Source organism: Saccoglossus kowalevskii, chromosome 4 (assembly GCF_978046115.1).
Source record: "Saccoglossus kowalevskii chromosome 4, keSacKowa6.1, whole genome shotgun sequence".
In the NCBI taxonomy this organism is placed as follows: domain Eukaryota; kingdom Metazoa; phylum Hemichordata; class Enteropneusta; family Harrimaniidae; genus Saccoglossus; species Saccoglossus kowalevskii.
Window position 1 is genome coordinate 12,130,014 of NC_140644.1, and position 27,934 is coordinate 12,157,947.

The following is a 27,934-nucleotide window of genomic DNA, read 5'->3' on the forward strand; positions in this document are numbered from 1 at the left end:
CGTAGTGACAAAACAACAGTCTATAACACTTTGCAAGCAACAATAACATTACCCTATTAAAATCGCTCTATCCCCGGAAAATAAAAAAAACAACTGTCCACAGCGCCGCCATTTTGCACATAGCATCATGGGAGTTACATTGCCCGGACAAACGCATATATTTATGCACGTGTACAAACAATGTAAAAATAACAGACGGAGACAAATCGTGGAATTTATATCAAATACAAGTTTTCATAGAATCCTTGTAAAAACCCTTGTAAAAGTTTGAACTTTTGAACTCACATTTGCTTCAAAACGAGGCTCTGTGTTGTACTTTCTTCACTCTCTGAGCAATATGGCTGATAATTTAGTGCAATTGACAAGCCACTGTCAGCAGCAGGTATTTTTCGTGAACGTTTTTGAAGTGTGTGATAAATAGTGTTTGATTTTCAGACAGTGATCAGAAACATCCCTTGATTGGGATATCTTTAATAATAGACTTCTCGGTAACTTACTATCCCGGAAGCACGTGTCAGTAACATCGAGTCATGTGACAGAATTTTTTGCTCAAAATGTTTACAAACTTTACAACTACACGACAGGTTGTGCCGCGTCGCTGTAAATGTACTAAATTAGTATTGTATGAACAACATTTTCTAAATATTTGTCTTGCGGAGATTCCAAACTTAACAACGCCCTCTCGTGACATGAAATGAGTTATTTATTTGTGTACCTTACTATAGCATAGACCCCTATTTTTAGGGTGTATATTTCAAGTTGTAGAATGTATACGGTATATGTATATGTATATATATATATATATATATATATATATATATATATATATATATATATATATATATATATATATATATATATATATATATATATATATATATATATGTATAGAATTCTATAGGTAAACAGTGTAAAGGCGGGTATACCACAAGATTTTGCCCAATCATATGAGCGTGAGCGAGTGTGTATATATGGAATGGATTGCGCAATATCGAGTGGTATAGTGGACTTTGACTGTGGTTTATTGCCATTATATTATAACAAAGCCATTTTAAATGTAATTCTGACACATGGAAATAGAAAGCATCATTAACCATGTATAAATGTGATAAGGCACCTAAAATACTATTTGCAATTGTGGTAAAATGGAAATTTTCTCTGGAACTAGCATACAGCAATATAGATACATCAAACAATGCAGCAAACATTTCGGCGTTGCAAGGTTTATTCAAGTAGTTCATCCTGTTAGTGACAGCGTTGATATATAATGTCCATATCGAACAATTCAGCATCTCTATCCCTACTGTGTGCTATTCACGTTCAGGGCCTACTTCTAAACATGAAAAACCATTGTATATTATTATTTTATCACAGCCCAACCAATCAGAATGATGTAATCAGACTATTGAAATGATGGTTTAATATAATTTTTATTTTCCCATCAACGTATTTATTAAATCATAAGTGGAAGACGTTTCAAGTCATTGCATCACACTCCATGGCAAAGCATTCCATATGCTACACAACAATCAAACATTATTGCATCATGCTGTTTCAATATTAGTTTAAAGTCATTTTGCTACACCACACAGCTCACACATCTCTTGTTTTACTGTTATCATCTGACAATAACAATGGTATTTATCTTTTGGAAAAAAATAATTGTGTAGCTAATTGTTTGATGTAATCTGTTCACCCGTATCTCCCAGCAATATTTACCAGTATAATTTATGTGGATGACAATGTGTGAAAACAAGAAGTTGTTCAACTCTAGATTTTTTTTTTTTTTTTTTTAATGCTTCCATATTTGTAGGAAGCTGCTATCAAGTCTTTATCATATGATCTACAACTACTGAAAGATGGTCAGTTACCGGAAGATGTAGAATTGAACGCAGTCTCGCCAAACTTGGCAAAACTCAGAGCTGAAAATGAGAAGTTGAAGTATCGCTTAAATACTCTTAAACGGGTAAGTATTGAAAAATTCTGTCAACTAGGTCAGACAAAAATAAATTCTGTGACATTTCCCATACTTTTTTTTATATTAAAACGGGGCATGTACATATAGATGACAACAATGTTCGTTTTACTTTGAATGAAAATGTTGTTTCATGTCTACCGGTACTTATCATTTTTGAGAAAGTTGTCATAAATGGCATGACAGTCTTCATTCATTTATTTTGTAAAATCATGGAGCTATTGTCCCATGACACCATGAAATAGCATTTTTGTGTGTGTGTTGCAGTGACATGTTTCGAGAAACATATCCTTATATTTTTCAAAAATCATTTATTTTTAGAACGATTCCCATACAGCATACATAGTGTTAAATAAAAATAGCATTTTCAACACTTTTTAAAACCCAGATTTTTTAAATAATTCAGAAAAACTAAAAGTACTAATAATATATCATAATATATATTTTTCAGCCTGTGTCAGTATCCTACAATTTGTGATATGACATAACAACTCTACCATAGGAACCCATGGTAAAAGCACTATAATACTGCCAGAATGGCCACCATCCATTAAAATATAACCATTATTGCTTTTTCTCGAAAATTAAACTGGTGTCCTCAATATCAATATCCTTATATTGCCTGGAAGAACAATTTATTGAAAAATGAATAAATTCTGGGTATTTGAATTCATGAGTAGGCTACTACCTTAAACACATTGCCTATTGAAAGCCCTCTCTGATAGCAAAAATGAATGGGGAAAAAAAGTTTTAACAGGTTATGTGTTTAATAAGACAAATGAGTTGTATCTTATCCTGGTACGTTATTCTAATATTATACAAGAGTAAATGAATCCAAAACTTTTGTTTTGTTTTAGAGTCTTGCCGAGGAAGAATCCAGATACGAGAAAGTAATGCCGAGTTTGTTAGTTGATTTGAATAGTGTCTTTGAAGGTGCAATTAAAGCTGCTGCCCCAGAACTTGCAGACCCACCCATTGCTATATCATTAAGTACAGCTGAGAAGTTCGGAGAGTATCAATGTAACAGTGCAATGGGTATATCACAGGTAAATTTATATATCCTATATATTGGTAAATGTAGTTTATATATATATATATATATCCAAAGATTCCGGTTGAAAAATAAATATGCCACAAAATTAAGGGTGAAATTTGCTTTGTGAAAGAATAAAGTAATGAATAAGTAGATAGATAATTATACAAATCTGTGTCAGTTAACGTTCAAATAATGACACATGTTTCTGAGGGCAATTCCGCTCTGGAATCATCTATATTATGGTCATGACCACCAGCCCGAGGGCAGGCAACAAATCGAGATATTGCCTAAATCACCATGTGTTGTTTATTTTATTACATTGAACAGACAACCACCATTTACATTCACCTCTCATACACCCGCTATCCCACAAAATAATAACACTTGTATTTAAAGTATGCAATATTTTATTGCATGTATTATAATGATTCGGTGTAAAATTTGCAATCCATTGTTTTACCAATAGAAAGTTGTCACAGATATCCAAAATGAATGGGATATAAATGTGTCATACCAGAAATACAATATGGTGGGCCAATTCTAAAGTTTAATTTGTTATTTTTTGTAGCAACTGAAGGGACTAGGAATAAAGAAGAGTCCTCGAGAGATAGCAGAAACCATTGTGAAAGGATTGCCACCAAGTGAAATGATAGAGAAGGTACAATGTTTTACTGCCCTCTATAGTCATTATCTGACAGTGATCTACTGCCCTCTGTAGTTGTAGTTTTGCATGGTTTTTGATGTTCTCAAAAATCAAGTAGGTTGTCTTTGTAACAAAGTTTAACAAAGCCCATCATCTGAACAGGTTCCATATTATGGTATTCAATGAAATAATATATCAGCACAATTTAACTGTTCCTTGAAGCAAAGCAATTCTGTGTACACATTTGTGTAGTTTTGCAAATGCAAATTAGTCATCCTTCTTGGGATTTAATTGGTGGAAAACTCTGAGTACTTCACTATAACATGACATAACCAGTCTGCATTGGTCATATTCAGCACCTTAATGGCAATGTTATTGTACTGCACTAGCTTTCCATTCATTATGAAATCAATCAATATTTCCCGCTGAATTATTGATTTATTGATTCGATGATATTACCCATTTCCACAGGTGGAGATTGCGGGACCAGGATTCATCAATATTCATCTCACCAAGTCGTTTGTTTCTCACAAACTGAATGAATTGCTGGTGATCGGCGTACGACCGCCGCCAATTGGACGTAAGAAGCGTGTGGTTGTTGACATGTCTTCTCCAAATATTGCTAAAGAGATGCATGTGGGTCACTTAAGGTCAACTATTATTGGCGATAGTATAAGTCGGCTGTATGAATTCTTAGGTAAATATACTATACTGAAATTTTTTAAATTCATCATAATTGCATTGATCTTTTGAAAGTCACAATTTATCACCAAATAAACCAACATGTAACCAAGAGAAAAATATGTCAGTTTGAATAAAAAAATTAGAGAAAAACATATAAAAATGTGCTAAATAGTCTGGATCATCATTTTGGGGGGAAACATGGCATTCACTAGGTTGGAGTTTTGCAATTAGAGCAACTATGAGCAACTAGAAAATATGCAGAATATTTAAAAGCACGGCAAATTATTGATATTTTGACAAATAAATAAATTCCAAAGAGCCAATAAAATGAAGGGTTACTAAAACATGTTACCAAGGCAACCAAGACTTTGTGGTGGCCATTTTGTTTTGAGAATTGATCAAAATAATTCCAAAACACTGTTTGATTTTTCTAGGTCATGATGTGCTACGTCTTAATCATATCGGTGATTGGGGAACACAGTTTGGTATGTTGATAGCGCATTTGATGGACAAATTTCCTAACTACGTGGCTGAGTCTCCTCCTATTGGGGATTTACAAGATTTTTACAAGGTAATAACTCTATGTAAAATGTGGTATATATTAATAAATATATAAATATGGCGTGAACGTAGATGTTATGACTGAGGTATCTGATGGGCTTATTTGAAGTGTGTGCCCTGCAATAGATAATTTTCCATTCACTGCGAGAATCATGCGTTATGCGTGAAATCGAACGTGAAAACACGACAAACAAAGGTCATAGCATCGTAGTGGCGTCAAACATCGCGTGGGATTCGACAAACGCGAAAGTATTTTGAGGGACATTTCCATGCTTAATAATGTGCTGTCCACATTTGACGATAGGCAATTTCAATTACGTGAGGGTATTCGCAAGCAATATTCCTCTGAGATCGGCCGGTCGATGTGAGCTACGAAATAAAGAAATTCTAGTTCAAAATCAAATCGTTCGATTTTTGCGGCAGACATTTGACGCGCGTCTTTGATGCATCTCGCAAGATCTCACAATTGTACGGGAAATCACCTATTGTGGTGAAATCAAAGTTTAGATGAAATTTATTAACAAAAATATAGGTCCCCCTGTACATCATTGACATTTTTGAGATGAGTAAACTATCATATAAGTAGTAAACTGTATTGATCTTTACCATTGTTGTCGCTTTAATAAAATTATTTCAGTAAATTCACACTTATATCAGATTTCCTATAAGAACATGCTTCAAAATCTGAGAGGTGTTGTGTAAAGAAAGATTTAATTTAATAGTTATTCTTATTTGGGAATTTTATAAGGGTTTAGTCTACAACAGAAAGACATTTACTAGTAATCCTATTGAACATTTTTGTATGGTTGCAGTCTACAACAAGAACGCTCGATAGAAGCTCTCGCTCCAGCAAATTCTCTACTAATTCATGTAATTTCATTGACATAGTATTTTTGTCCAATCATTGACATTGTTTCTTGTCTCTCAGGAATCTAAGATCCGATTTGATAATGAAGAAGAGTTCAAAAAACGTGCATATTCATTGGTTGTTAAATTACAAGCTAAAGAACCGGATATTACCAAAGCATGGAATCTGATATGTGATGTATCTAGGAGAGGTAAAAAAAAAAACCTCTTCCCATCTCAACACTCTAAATGCTGTATTGACCTATGATTTCAATATGTCCATATTTTTGCAGGACATTTCTGTCAATCTAATAATATCAACTGAAGTGAGTACAAAAAAAATGTGATATTATAATATTTCATTCTTACAACTTTTTTTTGTGCAGAATTTCAAAAAATTTATGACCGCCTTGATATCAAAATAGTTGAACGTGGGGAGTCTTTCTACCAGGACATGATGGGAGATACTGTCAGGGCCCTTGAAGCAAAAGGTAAGATAAAGAACAAGTTGACCATCAGAAATTCCGGGTGGAAAGATGATATTCTGATTTAAGCTGTAATAGTAAAAAACGCTGTCTCATTGTCTCATGCTTGGTGACCAGACACATACATTTTTGTTCATGTTCTAATGACTTATATTTGCACATGAATTTGTTTTTCGCTTTTGATTCAATTTTATCTGGCAACTTCATTATTGGAATGTGTTAACTGTTTTTCAGAAATATCTGGGTCCAATTATGTATAATTATCTGACGTAGAAAAGTTTGAACTTCAGAGTTGTGGGGGATGAAGTTGATTGTCTTTAATAGTGTATTGAAATAGTATTATATTGCTCTTTTCATAGCGCATATGCTTGCGTAAGTGACAGATGTCACTGCCATATTGTTCTGAGCACCAAAACGGCAACATTATTGCCTGCTAAGTTGCTCACTGGTTGCCAATGTGCACCTGGAGAATGTTATGCGATTAGAATATCGCACATTGGGTCAAACCCAACTTCCACAGGAGACGTCAAACTAATAGTGGGGAACTCAGACACAGCAGACTATAAATAGAAGATCACGATGCGATTGCCTTTCAATTTATTTCTGTAAATCATATAATCTATATAATAAATGGTAAAGTTATCCAAACAAAATGCATGTACTGACACAGTATGAAAAATGTCAGGACACAATCAATGGTGTGTCCGGTGTGTGGCATAAATGAGGGCACTTAGCCGAACGGCGCATCCTCGTTAAAGTGGTTTGAACTAACCAGCTCTTATCATGTATTGATCTCAAAAAGCGCATCACAAATCACTTGGCAACGTAGCTGGTAATGTTGCTGTTTTGGTGTTTGGAACAATATAGCGATGACAGTAATGATCCAGTTTAAACAATAAATGAAATTTTTAGTTTATTTCCACTTTTTGAGATGCACAACTAATAGAATAAATATGGAATACCAAAGGTACACCAAGGCAAATTAACATCTTGGTAATTGCTATACATGCCTTCATGAGGTTCAAGTCTACCTGGTACATGTTTGGTTAGTCAGTCAAAATGGTGGAAAAACCAAAATTTGATACTTTACTCGTTATAATAGTTGAATTTTGCTTAAACAATATTTTGTTATTTTCCTTTAGCCATTACAGCGGGCGTAAACAAGATTTGTACGAGTAACTTGCAACTTCCCTGGGAAAGTCCCTATCAATGTTTCTATTACCCCATCAGTTTTCCCAGATGGTTGAAGCGACTGCAAATATGATTCACATGGATAATTTTTCTTCTTTATAGTCATAACAACGTTGCAATATATCTAATAATTGAAACAAAATTTACGCTATTCTGTCGATGGACACATCTATTTCATTAGAAATGAGATTGTTACAAAATGTAAAAAATTGTTTTCATAACATTAGATTATTTGATAGTACCAAACCCCTCACTATATTGCAATCTTCATGGGAGAATTCCTAGGGAGTTTGCCAAATTCCTGTATAATGCTTGTTTGTGCTCACTGTTTAACCATCTCTAAAAATAATGTTATTGGTCAACTTGATGAAATATTACTGTCATGGACTGTCATATTTTCGCGTGTGTTAATTACAGGCGTGGTTGAAGTGGATGATGGAAGAAAAGTAGTATTTGTACCCGGACATGATGTGCCTTTAACCGTAGTCAAATCAGATGGCGGCAATACTTACGATACATCAGACATGGCTGCCTTACATCATCGGTTATTTGATGAACATGCTGATGTTATTCTCTATGTTGTTGATGCAGGACAGGTAAATTAAATTAAATTAAATTAAATTAAATAAAACTGATTATATAATTCGGTTGTAAATTGACAAAAATGTCATACTTTGAGATTTAAACCATGTTATTGCCCCCTAAGTACAGCTTTCTTAACCCTATGTTGAGTCAAATATATACAAGGCAAAATTTGATATGTTGAAAAAATCTGACAACAAGCAAGCTGCTCTCCGATTGGGATTGGGTAGCCAATCAGGTACAGTCTTGTAAGTAGCTTTGCATTGACTCAAGAATTGACTAAAAAATCTGCAAGCTGCTCTCTGATTGGTGTTAGGGTTGTGTAGCCAATCAGGTAGAATCTTGTAAGTAGCTTCTTTTGACTTCAAATACTTGGCAAAACTTGGCAAGTGAGAGCTAAGCTGCACAATACCGATAACTATTACCAGTAAACTATGTGTAAGCAAAACCTAATATAAAGTCCTTTCAATTTTGAATAACTTATACTGACCGCTGATGTACTGCATTGTTTATCCACTAAGTTATTATTTTCTTTACTATAGTGAATTCTGTCCTGAATTGCTGTTCAAATTATGTGCTAAACACAACTAACCTAGGAAATATTCATTGTTGAATTTTCAGAGTTCACCTGGATGGTGGGGCAATACAGGTGTTTGGGTGTACATGTGTATGTCTCCCCTCTAAATAGACAAATATTGTAATATATTAAAATATTAAATACACAAATATTGTTGATTTCATTATAGGGGCTGCATTTCAATTTAATATTTGCGGCTGGTAAATTGGTTGGATGGTATGATCCATCATCAACACGTGTTGAGCATATTGGATTTGGTGTTGTGCTTGGTGAAGACAAGTAAGTACAGGACTATAGGATTATGAATGGTACCAGTGTTTTGTACAGAGAAATGGGATTTCATTGCGAATTTTATTATAAATTTCTGAATTTCCAATCTCCAATCTCCCTCTTCCCAGAAAAAATTTAGTGAAAATAAGGCTTAGACAGAACATTGAACTCTTCATATATATTTAGGCATCACTTACAAATTCCAGTGCTAGTAGAGAATTTCTAGTATGCAGCTTTGTGAAAATGTTTTTGAATTGTCACTGATGTTCACAATTTTGATTTTTCTGTGAACAGGAAAAAATTTAAAACTCGTTCTGGAGAAACGATAAGACTGGCAGACTTATTGGAAGAAGGGTTGAAGCGATCTTTACAGAAGCTGAAAGACAAGAACAGACATGAGGTAATATACGAAGAAGGTTTGAACTGATGCAGTCTGATTAAAATTTGAAAGTATTGTGTGATCTCTACTTTTCCCAGTCACCTGCTCAGACATTTGATCAACACCTCTGAGTAAATTATTCAACCAATCAGAATGGTTTACTACCAGATTGTGTTTTTGTACACTTTGAGACGAACATTTGATATTGCAAGACTTGTATACTCTTAAAAAAATAATATTATTTTGAGTAACCCACATTGCTTTTGGCGAGACAGACTTTATGCTGTTTCCCACATGGAAATTTGATAGCTTTATAAATCATGGTGATTGCTTCTCAGTAAAACCAATACCATCATGTTTGGCATAATTAATGCATCTCTATAGGAGCAAACATTCAGTCATATTTTCCCTGTATTTCAAAATTTATTTTGATCCAGACACTTCATCACTACATTTTGCTAAACTGGACTTCCTTTCCATATTGACAATCTTTCGCCTTCCATAGAGGCTCTCAACAGGGGATGTGTTAAGGGAATCAAAGTTGAGAGCTGATAGTGAACATGAGAAAGGCTGCTTAATAATTCCAAATGCTACTTGGGTTTAACACCATAAAGGGAAATCAGTCGTCTCCATGGTAATTTGGGCACCCCATTTATTATTCGATCTTAGTCTTTATTTGATATAACCTTTTCTGCAGCATAATATCAATTTGTAATGATTATTAATTTCCCACATTTTAACTAGTGAGCAGTGTCTGTCCATTAAACCTGCTAGTATTGCAATTATAGATAGTGTGTACTACTCTTGGTGCAAGTTTCTTGTATTATTCAACAGATTCTGACAGCAGAAGAATTAAAAGCAGCGCAAGAATCAGTGGCGTATGGTTGTATCAAGTACAGTGATTTGAGTCATAACAGAGTCAATGATTATGTGTTCTCATTTGATAAGGTAGGTCTCCATGACAACAAGTTTTTCTGAATCTCAAGAGAAGTTAAGAATGTTTTATGTAGAATAGAATTACAGATGCTAGCTAACATGAAACAAAACTGTTTACTTTCAATTGAATTTACTAAAAAATTATGAATTTGATTTTAAAAATTAATTATAGTTGAGGTTCAATGAGCCATTTGATTTTCTCCTTGTTGAACTACAGTGCAGTGTTCTGCCCTCAACTGTGTTTTCTTATAATCCTTTTGTTTTTTACAGATGCTTGATGATAAAGGAAATACGGCTGCATATCTTCTTTATGCATTTACAAGAATCAGGTATGCAATATACTTTCATACTAAGCTGGAAAAACAATGAATCTTTGCATAAAAAACAATCTGACTATTTATAGCTGAATACTCACATTGTAATTTTTACTGACTGCTACTGTTGTTGAATTTTGATATAATTATGGATTCTTGAAAAAATGATCTCATTATTTGAAAACTGATTAGTCAAATGAGAAATAAACATGATAATGAAATGTATGTTTTAGAGGATCAAAACAACTTATTTTACAATTTTTCATACTTTTCAATTCATCAATATTCAATATTGTATGTGTGTTGTTTCACCTAAGCTAATTTAGCACTCAGATATTTTGTGATTTTATCTATAAAAAAACACCTTGAATCTGGTGTACTGTATTTGCTCTATTAGAAGCGCATCTACAATAAAAGCCTATTTGTTGTATACTAAATAATTAAAATATTACTTTTTTTGACAATAGAAACACCTGTCATTTGTGTAAGCACATGTGCTTCTAATAGAGCAAATAAAATATGTAAAAAGAAAATTTGTGAAGTTGAAAGGAATTTATTTTTTTGGATTGTCCAATTTTACTGAACACCTTTGGCCTCTCATAAAAAAAAAAAAAAACACTGATGGTTGGTTGTTTATGGTAAAAGTCACAAGTGTGGGATATTTTGCAGGTCAATTGCACGTTTAGCCAACATAGACAGAGATACTTTAAAGAAGGCAGCTGAAACCACTGCAGTAGATCTGGATCATCCCAAAGAATGGAAACTTGGTAAATGTCTACTACGTCTTCCCGACATCCTGTTACGAGTCTTAGATGATCTCTGTATGCATACTTTATGTGATTATCTCTATGAAATATCTACAACCTTCACTGAATTCTATGATCACTGCTACTGTGTGGAGAAAGACAGACAAACAAGTAAGATATTTCACTCCTCGTTGTTATTGAATTGAAGATCCAGACGAAAAAAATATTAAGTTTTTTGTGTACGTCAGTTAAAAATATGCATGTAACATTTTTAACTCCTGTGTGTGAATGCACACAATGGAGTCTTTGCAGTTAGTCTGTCTGTGTGTCTGTGTATGTGTCAGTCTGTTTCACTGATATCTCAAGAACCATATGTTGGTTTTTGATGAAACTTGATGCATTGATGCTCTGGGCTAATGTACAGATTTGATTAGATTTTGGTTAAAATCAGTGTTTATTGATTACCTGCATGATTTTCGGCTGTTCCATGACTGTTCCACTGATATCTAAAGAACCACTCCTAGGATTTTGATGAAACTTGGTACATATATGCTTTGGGACAATACGCAGAGCTAATTAGTTTTGGGTAGAAATTCCATGCATATTAATCACCTAATTTACATAATGATTTGTCAATTTTCAACTTTTCTACTGAGTACTAATAATCACATTGCAATGAAACTTGGTACATAGATGTCATAAGACAATGCAGAGATCTGATAAGTTTTGGGTTAATATCTATGTGTATTAATTACATAATTTGCATAATTATTCAATTTATTGGTCTTTCCGCAATCTGATTAAAATCTGATGTAGTGTACGGGCTTTAATTATTGTGGCTATAAACTTATTTTAATTTTATTTTTTATTACTTTTGTTATTAATGCCCTTTTATTTTATTATTTTACTTTGATTTTGATTTTGTGATTTTTTTTTAATTCTGCCCTACCTACATCTGATCCGACGCCTATGTAAGTCCCGTTCAAATCTCGCATAAGTAACAGCCAATCACAGCCCCCCTTTTATACAGGCAGTCGGTTGCTTACTTTTCAGTGTAGCGATACTCTACGGGCAATCTTTCTGTACATTATATTTTGCCCACTTGAATAAACCATTAATAGAAAATTGCTAGTATATTTTTATTTGCAAAAGAAATTCCACAGCATTTTACAATTTTTGTCATTACATTGAATATTTTTTTCACTTCCAACAAATGTGTACACTTCCAGATACATCTTCGCCAACCAAGGTTCGTTCATTCAGTCATCGCTTCAATTTTACATCACTGAGCATAATTATCTAGAATGGAAGCAAAAAAATAAGTAAATCGTAATGATTAGAACACTGTAAACAGCTATAGTAAACAATGCAAACTGCTTTTAAATTGTATAACGGTCACCGGCCCACGGCATCGACGCAGAAAATTGGAGCAAAAAAATATTTCCTGATCAATTGCGATGTGTTCCAAATAAAAAATATTTTATTCCAGTCCAAATCAGCTCAATTACTTTAATAAAGAGTTATTGTATAATGTACAAAATGATGATACAATTTGATGAATATTTACAGCTACGGTTTCAATACCGTAGACGATGTTGGCCCGATCTTCAACAAAACATCACCCGTCTCCAGGGCAGGCGACTGGAAAAAGACACTGGTGTTCGGTCGAAACGGCGGAAACAAAATCGTCACTCCCAGAATAACTATGCAAAATAACGATCTAAAGTCGAACCATTCGAGCCACAATATTAACATAAAAATGACTTTCGTTGCATTTGACAATGATAAACTTACCGAAAAGCCGTGTTATTCTCGGTCGCTAACGTCGGTATAATCCGCCATTTTATTTGAGTGTGTTTGCCACCCGATTCCGCCCGGTGACGTCATCATGTGCGCTATAGAAGGAGGTATGTGATTCGTTGACTAAAATCGTCGATAGTGGGTCTCGTTGAAATCTCGTTACATAGGCATCGGCTCAGATGTAGGTAGGGCGGAATTAAAAAAATCACAAAATCAAAATCAAAGTAAAATAAAATAAAATAAAAGAAAATAAAATAAAATAAAAGGGCATTAATAACAAAAGTAATAAAAAATAAAATTAAAATAAGTTTATAGCCAAAATAATTAAAGCCCGTACACTACATCAGATTTTAATCAGATTGGTCTTTCCGCTGATATTTCAAGTACTAATCAATACATTTCAATGAAACCTGGTACACAGATGATTATGACTATTCACAGACCTGTTTAGTTTTGGTTAAAAATCTGTACCTAATAATTACCTTATTTGCATAATGATTAGTAAATTTTTGGCTTTTTCACTGATATCTCAAGTACTAATCTTAACATTTCAACTTGGTACATAGATGCTTCATGACTATTCACAGACCTGATTAGTTTTGGGTTAAAAATCTATGCATATTAATAACCTAATTTGCATATTGATTAGCACATTTTACACATTTTCATGTTTCTCAAGTACCGTTCAACAGATTTTGATGAAATGTGGTACATAGATGCCCTGGGATAATGCGCAAACCTGATTCGTTAGGGGTTGAAATCAATGTGATATAAGTACTGTTGCTGATAGGAACATGCAACTTGTGCTATAATTTTGTCTGACAAGATATATGACCAAAATATCAAGTCATATGTGGTCGTTATTTCATTAAATATTTATAATTGTTAAACCATAGCTACTTGGAACCCCCCCCCCCCCAGATCATTGCTTGCAGTTAAATTTTTAAATGCTGTATTTGCTCTAAAATTCTTTCTAAGCATTTTTTGATTTAAATGTTGCCTCTCATGCAACGATACAAATTCTAATACGTTGGAAAGCAGTTAGTCAGCAATGGCTGCCGTGTGATAAAAGTGCATTGTCGTAGATGTTCAACATAATGAGATGTTATTTCACTTTTTCTGATTGGTCTTTTCCATATGATATTGTTTCTTCCAACGATTGATATCAAACATTATACATTATATTTGCAGAGGAAATTATCAAAGTGAATATGAGTCGCTTGTTGCTATGTGAAGCCACTGCTAATGTCATGGAGTGTGGATTCAGTATACTTGGAATCAACCCAGTTGAGAAGATGTGAACAATCCTGTCTTCTGAACACAATCCTTTAGAAGCAGTTGATGATAGTCAAATACTGATATTTTACAGTTGAGCTTATAAAAGTCTCTTTCCACACAAATATCAGCTTGATTCTCTTACCTGTCAAAAATCATACAATAAAATATATGTACCAGCTATTACCATGAGTTCACTCTGAATAATTCCCTATCTTTCTGTTGTTATTGCCATGGTGATGTAACCTCCAACATGTCTATTTATAAGGGAATATGTTGTCATTACACAATATAGGCATTGTCCCCTTGTGAATAAAATGACATTGCATAGACAGTGATTCAACACAATGGCTTGTCGATTTCACTCCAGTCAAGAACTTGAATTTCACTGTCTGCTGCACAGAGGATGTGGCAGGAAGTTATGATTGAGAAATATTGTACAATTATTGGAGTTCATTGGAGTTGAATTTCATCTGAGGGTTTTTATTCTTCATCACCAAACTTTACGTACAAGTTTTTCCATCCCCCCCCCCCCCCAAAAAAAAATCAGAATTGATGTGTACCAGTCACAACTGGGTCAAAACACCTGACAATACACTCGCTTCAAAAGACTGTCATTGACATCACTGAAGCCTAGCCAAGCACTCTAAATTACCCAGAATTCATTGTGATTTCTGGCATTGAATTTTGATTTATCCTTAAACTTTTATTGGCTTAGGGATGACGTCAAAAGATCGATGTCGGATAAAAAACTTATTTCCTTTAGTTTGGGGGTGGGGGGTTTTGACCTCAAAAAGTTTCCATCCGACAAAAATGATTTTATTTTTTAATGAAGTCAAAAAAAATCTTGGAGTATTTGTAGTTTGTTTTTTTCTATCCAATCGTGGACAGAAATAACCGAAAAGGGAAAAATGGTTTGGTTCGAGTGTAAATCTGTGCGTCAAATGAGGTGCATTTGTAAACTCTTTTTACACCCATCCGACATCCAACTGCTATGCAATACTACTGTCCGATTATCAATTTGTATTTAATGATGAATGTAGTCTGACGCCATGACCAATATTTATCAATTAAGTTTCAGTGGGGGGTAGGGGGGGGGTTGGAAAAAAACTAAAGGAATTAAGTTTTTTATCCGACATCAATCTTTTGACGTCGTCCCTTACCAGATTGAACCCTATTATATTCCTAAGAAGTCGCATCACCTAATATGCATATTTCTTTGTTCCATCCTACCAAAGAAACAACCAGGTGCTGGGGATTTCCTTAGTTATATAAGAATTGTATAGGGCATAAGTCCGAAAGACGTACCTACAGACGAAAGGATGACGTTACAAAATACATGACCTTCAATCAGGGTTGGTTGTTCAGTACGGTATATACGAATTAGTAAATACAAATTACAATAAAGATACCTAAGACATTACCAATAAGGTGGAACAAGTCGCATGACAATGTATGATACCTGTAATAATGGGCATAAATCCTAGCTTGTTGAGCATATAGTTGGATCACGCAACATTGCATTGCAACTACAATGTGTAACATGGCCGTGTGGTTGAAACTGGGTCATGGTGTGACACAAGAAATACATCATTCTACACACAATGAAACTGGGAAGTGGTCGCGCATTACATCGTGGCAAACCTGGGAAATGAAAAAAACGCCTAAACAAATGCTGATGGTTTGAATCACACTAGATAAACTTGCATGGTACACGAGCGTCCTAACGAGATAAAATAAAATTAACTTGAAAAGGCAGTGGGAACCTTGAGGACACTGCCCTGGAAACTGAGAGATCGCAAGTTCAAATCCTGGACTGGTCACTGTTACAAGAAATAAAAAAAAGATGGATTAAAAAAGTTTGCACTTCAAAATAACATGCACACACACTGTTGCCCCCAAAATTTATATATCGCCCTTTTTAGAATGTATTGACCTAGAAATTAATGAATATTCATGAGCACAGAAACTCTATGTCATGAATAAATTAGCATAATTTTTTTAAAAATTGCATTAGGTTAGGTACATCTTCTGGAGTTATGCCAAATATTCAGCGATGCGGGGAAAGAAAAAAAACATTTGAAATAAATGTAAATTTTCAGACTGCATGAAGTATATCCACAGATGACTGTAGTAGTGACATTTACCAATTTTTTCCCAACCAATACAAGTTAGTTGAAACCAGATAGGATTGTGGGTTATCACAAGCACTGTGCCTAGAGCCTCATGCAGTTTCACAATTATGACTAATTTAGAGGCTATCATTGGACTTCAAAGCAACAGTACATGTTGAAACAAGCTCTGAACCTGAGCACGCCGGTCATCTAAGATGCTTGGGGCAATGGTTGAAGGGGCAATCATTGAACTGGATAGTGCTCAGTCTCAGTCCATCCACAGACTTGTTCACAATACTATAGGTGATTTTCCGTACAACTGCGAGATCTCGCGAGATGCATGAAAGACGCGCGTCGAACGTCTAGACCGTCTCTGCCGCAAAAATCGAACGACTTGATTTTGAACTCGAATTTCTTTATTTCGTAGCTCACATCGACCGGCCGATCTTTGACAGAGGAATATTGCATTCGAAATTGCCCATCAAATGCCAGTGTGTACAGCACATTATTGACATGGAAATGTCCCCCCAAAAATGTTTGACGACGCTATGACCTTTGCGGGGGGGGGGATTGGCACGAGAGGGCGCCATCCGATCTGAATGGAACGTTTCGACGCCAGCCGTCCGTAGCCCATCGTCAAAGCAACAACGTCCCGTTTACGAACAGATGAAATAATTTCAGCAATTTCTTTACAGAATAATCCTCAACAAAACTTAGAAACATTTCATAGACAACTACAGGCTCCAAAATTATGTCTATTGCAAAACAATTCAACCATGGAGCTAAAAAATAGCTCCATGATTCAACCGACAACCAGTTTGACGCCACAATTTCTTGCTGGAGCCCGAGTTCTACGCGTGATTTTATTGCGTTCAAAACTGTTTCAAACTGCGCATGCACACACACTGTGGTTTCTCGAAATGCATACTAATTAGGTAACTTGTCACTGATAAAAGTCACCGAAAACATTTTGAGCAATAGTACTAGAGTGAAATTTAAACGTGCCTCTGCATTCTCCATGAATTTCGTAACTTGCTATGATCATGGTAAAGAGAAAACCTGTGCTTACTTTCAACAGTTAGCTGGAGTCTGATCGAAAACGTGTCTCAAAAAATACCTTTACATCATTTTCCCGATTATTTTTTCAGCTCATAACGATAGAATCAGTCAATTTAGAACTAACATGTATGCTATCGGAAAGCATTTTGGCACAATTTTACTGGAAAGACTAGTTTTTCGTTGCTCATGAATATTAATTTATGCAAATGAGACGATTATTTCAACCAATTGTGTCATGCAACCCCCCCCCCCCCCCCGGACCTTTGTTTGTCCTGTTTTTACGTTCGATTTCATGCATCTCGCGAGATCTCGCAGTTGAACGGAAAATCACCTATTCAGATAAACCAGAATGATCAGGCTTTATTTCAAGGCTTCTGTTCAGACAGGCTTATGTGTGATATGCTGATCATGCCATGGGGAAAACGTGGACACTCATTTATTTCCACCATTTCTACTTATGTACCAGTACAGAAGAAACTGCAGCAGTCACCACTATCATTATAATGAAATTACCCAATTGGCCGAACCTGGTGTGGTTTTCTTTGCGTTCAGTATGTTAGTTCACCATCCATGAACAGCTTCATGCTTCAGGATGTATGAACACCGATGAAGATACAGGTGTACCATTCAAACATCTGGAAGTGCTCAAGCAGATTAACCTTGTGAAAGGTGTTTCTGTGCCTGTCTCAAATGTGCAGTTCATCCAATCTTTGTCAGCAATGCCAGACTTTACTGATGGGACAACAGAAATTGGCCAATAAAACAAAACCACTGCATCTGTATTCCACTGTTTCAAAAATATATAATCCCCTGCCTGCCCTGGGAAGGATTCCAATGGCTGGTGAAGCTGCCAAGTACCATAGCTTCTTGGTTTCTTCCAAACCTGACTTAAACCATTAGATTTGCATATTAGAAATATCATCAGCTACAGTATAGCTGCATTATCATAGATCATCCACATCCATGGAATGGCCAACTCATTGACCTTCTTCATAATGCAGGGTGGTTTTTGGCGCAACAACATTCTCATGTTTTTATCTCAAAGACATGACACATAAGCGTGATTGTTTTCAGATTCTGATCTATATGGTCATGAGTACCTGAATAGATTATATGATTGTAGTTTTTGAATGTTCATCTTAAATGTATTAGCTGTGATCAGCAACCAGCATAAGATGAGCTTGGTTCAATGGAATAAGTGTTTTAGCACTAAAATGCGTCAATGCTTTGGGTGGATTTGTTCTTGTAAAGCATTTTCTCAGCAATGCACAGGCAAACTTGAGTTGACAGAGGGCAGTATCCACATTGTTAAAGGGCGGTAGTCGTCACGCCACGCATGCGCGAGATATATAGGTCTCGTATAAACAAAGATGGCGACTTTGGTTGTTGCGCAGATCAACGAGTACAAACTGGGACGTTATTAAGCTTCAATTAAATATATTTTAGGTGATTCTCAGCAATGCACAAGAAGATTACAACCAAAATTTATATAAACCTCAAAGTTGGCGTTTAGTAAGTAGACAATGTTGGGGGGGGGGGGGGGGTAACCGCGCCTGTAGTGTTGTATTGTATCTGAGAATAACAGCGTCCTCTAGTGGTGTAGGTAAATATAGATTAATAGGTATATATATACAGATTTCTGAAGTTTTATACACGACTGAAAGGTACACATTACTTGTCAAGTTTCGTCCAACAGTTGTGAATATTGTACCTGTGAGACCCTTGTTTCACTGATTGCAGATTTTTGATTATCTGTAATTAGCGAAACGAACCATTTACTGATTAAATATTGTTATTTTCGGCAAATGTTTTATGTAGTAATATACACGACTGAAAGGTAATTATACTGGCCAAGTTACGTCCGACAGTTGTAGATATTGTACGTGTTAGACCCTTGTTTCGCTGATTACGGTTATCTGTAATTTTATCGTTTCATACTTGGTGTAAGTAAAACTGCACCAGTAATCGATATTAAAGGGGCACTTGGCAGAACGCCAATAAGAATAAAGGCATCAACATTGGCAACTAAATATTGGTTCAGGCTAAATACCCTGCCTAATAACCAAATGTGCTCTCTCAGTTAAGAGTAACGAACCATTTACTAATTAAAATCCCGTTATTTTCGGCAAATGTTTTATGTAGTTATATACACTACTGAAAGGTTAATATACTGGTCAGGTTTCGGCTGATTTGTTGTGATCACAGATTTTTGATTATCTGTAATTATCGAAACGAGCCATTTAACGTAATAAATATTAATATTTTCGGCAAACATTTTGTAAATATTGTGCGTATAAAACCTATTTTCACTGATTACAGTTTGATTTTCATTATGTGTGTTATCCCGTTTCATTTCGTTTCGTTTTTTCGATTATAATAAGCCTTCTCGACATCGACTGGCAACGCACCAAGAAACTTCCGAGCAATAGTTATGTTCGAAGAGAGAACAAGCAGCCTATCGGCTGAGATAGCTCCGCTGTTAGCAATGCACATTTCAATTAAAGAACTGAAGACATCATTAGAAAATGAACAATATGAATAGTATCAAAGCAATCGGACTTACAGTTTTTAACAAGAAGTCGAAAATATCACTTTTTACCAAAAATTACAAAAATATTCACCAAAATAAATTAATTAGAGAATTGAAGACATCATCACAAAACGAACAAATCTGAGAGAGGTCCACATGTAGTACCTATATATGTAATATCAAAGCAATCGGACTTACAGTTTTCAACAAGAAGTCGAAAATATCAGTTTTTACCAAAAATGACAAAAATATTCACCAAAATTAGAGAATTGAAGATATCATCACAAAATGAACAAATCTGAGAGAGGTCCACATGTAGTACCTATATATGTAATATCAAAGCAATTGGACTTGCGGTTTTTAACAAGAAGTCAAAAATATCACTTTTTACCAAAAATGACAAAAATATTCACCAAAATTAGAGAATTGAAGATATCATCACGAAATAAACAAATCTGAGAGAGGTCCACATGTAGTACCTATATATGTAGTATCAAAGCAATTGGACTTGCGGTTTTTAACAAGAAGTCGAAAATATCACTTTTCACCAAAAAATGACAAAAATATTCACCAAAAATAGAGAATTAAAGATATCATTACAAAATGAACAAATCTGAGAGAGGTCCACATGTAGTACCTATATATGTAATATCAAAGCATTTGCACTTGCGGTTTTTTACAAGAAGTCGAAAATATCAGTTTTTACCAAAAATGACAAAAATATTCACCAAAATTAGAGAATTAAAGATATCATTACAAAATGAACAAATCTGAGAGAGGTCCACATGTAGTACCTATATATGTAATATCAAAGCAATTGCACTTGTGGTTTTTAACAAGAAGTCGAAAATATCAGTTTTTACCAAAAATGACAAAATTATTCACCAAAATTAGAGAATTAAAGATATCATTACAAAATGAACAAATCTGAGAGAGGTCCACATGTAGTACCTATATATGTAATATCAAAGCATTTGCACTTGCGGTTTTTTACAAGAAGTCGAAAATATCAGTTTTTACCAAAAATGACAAAAATATTCACCAAAATTAGAGAATTAAAGATATCATTACAAAATGAACAAATCTGAGAGAGGTCCACATGTAGTACCTATATATGTAATATCAAAGCAATTGCACTTGTGGTTTTTAACAAGAAGTCGAAAATATCAGTTTTTACCAAAAATGACAAAAATATTCACCAAAATTAGAGAATTAAAGATATCAACATGAAATGAACAAACCTAAGAGAGGTCTACCCAAGGTACATATACACCAAGTATCAAAGCATTTAGGCTTGTAGTTTTCAAGAAGAAGTCGAAAAAGTAAAACATTGACACGGACGACGGACGACGACGACGGACGACGACGACGACGACGGACGACGACGGACAATCACTCATATGATAAGCTCCGCTCGACAAAGTCGACAGCGGAGCTAAAAAAAGTGTCACGTTCGCAGAACTACATTTTCTGTTTAGAGTTGAAAATGGTTTCAAGTTTTGGAAACGAGGGACAGTTCCGTGTGTGGTGAACTGACCACACAAACACCCCGAGCTTTCGCCGTAATTTAACGTAATAAATATTATTATTTTCGGCAAACATTTTGTAAATATTGTGCGTATAAAACCCATTTTCACTGATTACAGTTTGATTTTCATTATGTGTGTTATCCCGTTTCATTTCGTTTTTTTCGATTCAACGCACCAAGAAATTTCTCGCTATCGTCGATAACGACTTCCGAGCAATAGTTATGTTCGAAGAGAGACAAAAAGTGTCACATTCGCAGAACTACATTTTCTGTTTGGAGTTGAAAATGGTTTCAAGTTTCGGAAACGAGGGACAATTCCGTGTGTGGTGAACTGACCACACAAACACCTCGAGCTTTCGCCGCTTTTTTTTTTGGGGGGGGGGGGGTATCGCTGTCATCTTGAATACGATGCAAAAGAAAACGTCGCAAAATTGTCGCAATTAGACGAGGCTAAACGATACAATAGCAAGTACGCCACGAATATGTTTATCGGCAGTCGTTCCACCGCGTCGTGTTCGACAGGGAATCCATAGCGACTTGTTTGTTTTCCTGAAAGTTAGAGCTTTAAGCTCCGCCCTACCGATACGGTTGACAGAATGACGACATCACCACTTAATGTAAATCTATGGGGGGCTCGGCTCGGCTCACGGCAAATGTGATATCCCAGAGTTCAATGCGTTTTGTACCATCCAATATACACTTTATCTCCGCACGAGGGCGCAATTTCAAATTGAAAGAAAAACTAGCATACACGCTATTACCATTCTATGACCTCAATTGACCCACCAGCCTCATTCCCAACTTGATACTGGAATTCTCATTTTTTGATGTATTTAAAGTTTTTTACCCGGATCGTTTTAACCATTTCAATAAATAGTTATAGACTATAATTGATTATGCGAAATTACTGCATTTTTGGTGGTTTTTGGCCTACTCCTCTCACTGTTCTGTTAGAATTACCGCGAGAGTGCCTCCTATGGATTGTCAACATCGCGGCTCTCAAAGTTACGTTCGGTAAGTCCTTTTTTTTTACGTTTTACACACAAAAAAAAGCAATTTTTAGAAAATAACGTTCAATTTCTTCAATTGTTGGCGCCTTTTTTGTTGCAAAAATGCTGGTCGTGAAAATGAAAAACGTAATTTTGTTGGGGATTTCGAGAGCTTTACAACGATATGTAGATCGACCATATACACGTTATGTCCCTCATAGGAGTAGTGAATAAAGTGTCATAATGTATTTTGTCATTAATTTGCATACCATATATTCACTATTGAGATAATATATACACTATTGAGATACTATGGGTATAGGGATAAAATGAACATTTCCCATGTATCTGTTTTTGATACCAATGCATTTCATTCGTTTCTCTCAATATTATTTTCTGACATATTATTCATAATAAATTATGTAGTATTAAAGTGAGAATATACTAAATATAGTTAATAACAAATGATTTTCAAAAAAAATGTGCCACGCCCCCTCCACTTGCCCCATTTCTCCAGTAAACGTGACACACATTGATGTGTTTGAAGTTGAAGAATTAATACCTAGAAAATAGTATCATTACAAATTTGACAATTTAGGCTGACTTTAGAATAGTTTTACCAAGTGTAAATAATAATTTATTATTATGACAGATTTTTTATATTAAATATTGAGATTAGTTTAATAACAAATGATTTTCAAAGAAAATGTGCCAGGCCCCCTCCACATGCCCCATTTTTTACAGTCAAAGACTTCCTAGAAAATAGTGTCATTACAAATTTGATAATTTAGGCTGACTTTGGAATAGTTTTACCAAGTGTAAATAATAATTTATTATTATGACAGATTTTTGATATTAAATATTGAGATTAGTAATGCATCTTGTGTTTTGTTTCAGATCTTTTGTGCTGAACTTACCATGGACAGTTTGCATGTGACGAGTGATACCTGGCTTGATTTTATATACAACATGAAGATGTGATGCACATAGTGTGCATTTGTATTCTTTGTGTGTGCCAAATAAAATTTCAAAATGTGATTCAGCAGAATCCAACAAATTCACTTCAATGTGTTCAGTGTATTTAATTTCAAATGCTAGTGAAGCTGCTTCAAGTTTCTTATCAAGTTTGTTAAGATCATCCTTTTTAGTAACTTGAAGTAACTTTGCTGAATGATTTGCTTCATTAATTTCAACCTTGGTATCAAATTGGTCGACCAGTTTTGTTTCATATTGCTTCACATCATGTTTTTGATCTTCAGATAACTTTGCAAACTTTTGTATAAATTCCAGTTGTTGGTCAATCTTTTGAGCCTCGTTGAAGAGCTTGTCAATTAGTTTACCCACGTTTCTCAATTTAGCATGAAGGTGATCCATAGTGTATTCATTTATGGGGTCATACTTTATAAGAGGATGATTACTCTGACCATTACTTTTTTCTTCTGCCCATGAATTCATATCCGCATGAGTGATAGACATATCCCATTCATGATTTGGATTGTGACATTTATGAACTGTAGCCAAACATAAATTGCATAAAAAACTGGTATTCTTTCTCTGCAAGACCATCCTTTTATACTTTCCATCTCCTTCCAGTTTTCTACAGTATTTCACCCCCTTTATACCATGTTGGGCACATTTTTCAGTGCATGCCAGAACAGGAAGAATATCAACTTCTATCAGTGCATCACTCTCTGGGGCATTTATAATGGCAAATGGAATGCGGCTTGCATCAGAAGACTGGATTTGGATTTCTCCATACTTCATTACCATTATATTTTATCAGACGTATAGCACCACTGATGGCAAATACTTTGAAATTTTGGGACACTCCCTTGAAATCTTGGAAAGTGTGGCCACCCTCACCTACAACTATTTCTAACTTCTGTCTCTCATTTTCATCATCAAGGTCATAATCCAATTTCTTTTCAGTCAATATGTTGAGGACACTTCTCCAAACCAGGCCTTCAATATCATGAACAAACCAGCCCTTTTTATTTTGAGAGGGAGTTTCTGACACCATAGTGTGGAACCGTTTCAAATTATTTCACAAAGTGGTTAATTTGAGAATTCTTGAAACATTTTCTTGTGTTCTCAGAGATTTCTCTAAACCATCATTGTCAGATTTAGATAGACCGCCCCCTAGATGGATAAATATGTGTTCTGCTTCAGAATCATTCCATAATTTAGTGTCATTTGTAGTCTGATCTAATTTCTGGGAAGATGGTGCTGCTAATAAAGCCAATTTAACAGAAGGAGGCAGAATATCTGATGTAATGGCTTCCTTGAAAAATGATACAGATAATACTGATTTGGCAAATGTTTTATCTTTATTTAATTGTAATTGCCAAAGGGGGCACAGATCTAGAAGCAGTACCTACACACGAATTGGTGACGTCATAAAATACATGACCTTCAATCGGGGTCGTTTCCTCGGTATATACGAATTGGTATATACAAATTACAATAAAGATACTTAAGACATTACACATAAGGTAAAACAAATCACGTGACAATATAATGATAATAACGGTAATAAATCCTAGCTTAACAGTTGAAGAGAACGCTCATATAGTCAGTCGGGTGACGCCGAGGGTCACGAACTGTGTTGCAAAATGGCCGTGTGGTTGAAACTGGGTCATGGCGTGACGGGTGAGGAAGACATCATTAAACACTCAAAATCACAATAAAACGGGGAAGTGGTTGCATATTACGGCGTAGCTAACATGGGAAATAAAAAAACGCCCAATACAAACGACATGGGTTCGAATCACACTAGATACACACTCACCAGAACCGAAGCAATCAGAAACCAGCAATCGTTTTGGCTTTTCCGTTCAACTCATCGGAACACTGGAGTAGTTAGAAAAATGAACACCACTTAACGACCAACGTCGTGGCGTGGTACACAAGCGTGCCATCAAAATAAAACAAAATTAGCTTGAAAAGACAGTGGATTCGAGTCCCGCTCAGAGCTACCGTAAAAACGTAAATCAAATAAACTGAAATCTCTCAAACCGTAAACAAGTAAACAAAGAACGTCGCAAAAAAATAATAAACCTCACAAAACTGCACCATACAAAACTGAATGAATAAATAATAAAATAACTAACGTCTTAAACTGGACGACGCGCAATTTGTTCAACAGTTTCCAGATTGTGACAAGAGATAACCAAGACCCAAGTCAAGGTAAGTTTTGTTAAAGTGTCGAAAACAATTCAGGCAACAGACGAATATCTTCTGTGGTGTTGTTGAATTTATACCGTGTCTGCGGAATTGTTGATTGAGGGTTCGAAGCCAGCAGTTAACATTTTGTTAGAAAGTTTCACAATTAAATCAAATATCCAATGATACCAGTATATTTATTTCATTATTTTAACAACTTGCAATGGTGGAAGTTGGTCAAACACGAGTTCTTACACCTAAATAAGTATCAAATATTTGTCGACACATTTATTCTCTCAACCTTGTAGAGGTGGAAATTAATTAAACAACAGGTATTTACTCACAAATATAATGGTCAATATTTGTCCATACATTCATTCTGTCAATTTAAGAACTTGTAATTGTTGGAATTAATCAAATGAGAGTTGTCTACACCAAAATAAGTTTCAAATATTTGTCCATACATTTATTCTCTCAATTTAACAACATGTAATTGTGGGAATTAATCAAACGAGAGATGTCTACACAAAAATAAGTCTAAAATATTTGTCCGCACATTTATTCTTTCAATTTAACAACCTGTAATTGTGGGAATTAATCAAACGTGAGTTGTTTACATCAAACTAAGTATTTAATATTTGTTGAGACATTTATTTTCTCAATTTAACAACTTGTAATGGTGTAAAATAATTAAACGAGAGTTGTCTACACCAAAATTAATCTCAAATATTTGTCCACACATTTATTGTCACAATTTAACCACTTGTTAATAGTGGAAATTACTTAAATGCGACTTGTTTAATCAGTTGACATCAATGCAACTTACCCGCAGACAGTGCACAACAGAGTATCATTATTGAGCAATTATAAACAGGAACGTGTCTTGGCATTAGGGTTAGGGTCGGGTCAGGTATGGGCAACGGAATTATTAACAGGAATGTGTCTTGACATTAGGGTTAGGGTCGGGTCAGGTATGGGCAACGCAAATGGCAAACACCCAATTGGCAAGATGTACACTAACGGGTTATGGCATGCCTATAGTTTACACAAGTAAAAACACAAAATTGGCAATTTTTTGTACAATTGTAACTCAATAATAGAAATATGTTGTATTGTCAGCAATGTCAGCAATGTGAGCGATCGCTGGTTCGAATCCAGTATGTTTAGTTAGATTTTTGAATGCTAGTGAAGACAGTGCTCCTATGAATAGGACTTAAATCCTAACTCCTGTGTGAAGACACTCATGGTACAGTGGACAAGACAGTGCGCTGGGAACTCAAAGATCGCAAGTTCGAATCACGGATTGGACACTCCTACAAAAGACATGAAAGACGTTAAAAACATAAACAGCGGATTCAAAAACTCAAGTCAGGAAAACAGAACACAAGAATACTACCCATATGGAAGCCAGTCGAAGAACGAACACAGTTAACAGCTGTAGGTCACGTGCAACAACAGACACGAGAAGCATGGCTGCTTTCCAAATGGGTCCCTTCTTTTGTATTGACCCCCTAAGGATTGCTAATCCCCCTTTCTAACTCTTCCCCCAAAAATAATATATCGCCCCTTTTAAAATGTATTGACCCACAAATTAATGAATATTCATGAGCACAGAAACTGATACGTCATGAATAAATTAGCATAATTTTTAAAAAATTTGCATAAAGTGTAGGTACTCCTTCTGGAGCTCTGCCGTAGGCTCGACTTCCAGTGGTTTTCTTAGAAATTGCTGATCTTTTCGTGCTAAATAGAACTGCAAGAGAGACTTCCAAATATTTCTTTGAATCATCCCATTCGTGACCCTTTAAATTTTCCAGCAAATTTCTCACCACTTGTCTTACTTGAGATGGCCCTTTTTGAATGATCAAATCGGAAAGTTGCCCTATTTCATTAGCAACGAGCGATCTCGCCTTCATCAGCTTAAATCTGTGAAAAGCACGGCTGGCAATAGAGCTTGCCGTCATTCCCATAACGAACAAATCATTCGACGCGATAGCATAAAATCGCCTACAAACCATTCGAAGTGAGCACATCGTTTTAACTTTCTCGAACTGTGAACTATAGTCATCACTGTCATTAAAAAAAGCAACAAAACCCGAATATTCGAGTCAAAATCTCGGAAGAAAGATCAGAAAGCGAACGACCTTGTGTGCCGACGGACAACATCGGCGATCGAGTGAGCAGTTGAAGCCAATTTCCCACGTATTTTTGCGGCTAAACTTGCCTGCTTGACTCTTTTGGATACTCTTAGC

The 27,934-nt window shown here is 35.2% G+C and overlaps 1 protein-coding gene and 2 long non-coding RNA genes across 3 annotated transcripts; 2 read left to right on the top strand and 1 right to left on the bottom strand.

Moving 5' to 3' along the window:
• The first annotated feature begins 294 nt into the window (after window positions 1–294).
• LOC100368729 (arginine--tRNA ligase, cytoplasmic-like) lies at window positions 295–14,483 on the top strand. Its single transcript, XM_002735087.3, has 15 exons — window positions 295–382; window positions 1,814–1,966; window positions 2,833–3,021; window positions 3,580–3,669; window positions 4,126–4,351; window positions 4,773–4,909; window positions 5,828–5,957; window positions 6,132–6,236; window positions 7,839–8,017; window positions 8,750–8,859; window positions 9,145–9,250; window positions 10,064–10,177; window positions 10,436–10,494; window positions 11,149–11,396; window positions 14,217–14,483. The coding sequence occupies exons 1-15, from the start codon at window positions 338–340 to the stop codon at window positions 14,324–14,326; spliced, it is 2,001 nt and encodes a 666-aa protein (XP_002735133.1). The 5' UTR covers window positions 295–337; the 3' UTR covers window positions 14,327–14,483.
• LOC146746617 (uncharacterized) lies at window positions 12,399–13,105 on the bottom strand. The gene is made up of 2 exons (XR_014929088.1): window positions 13,020–13,105; window positions 12,399–12,524 (listed from the first exon to the last, which is right to left on the bottom strand). It is a non-coding gene; the product is annotated as an uncharacterized LOC146746617 (long non-coding RNA).
• Window positions 14,484–22,514: 8,031 nt separating the features above from the next.
• On the top strand, window positions 22,515–23,581 carry LOC146746618 (uncharacterized). The gene is made up of 2 exons (XR_014929156.1): window positions 22,515–22,545; window positions 23,418–23,581. It is a non-coding gene; the product is annotated as an uncharacterized LOC146746618 (long non-coding RNA).
• Window positions 23,582–27,934: the final 4,353 nt, after the last annotated feature.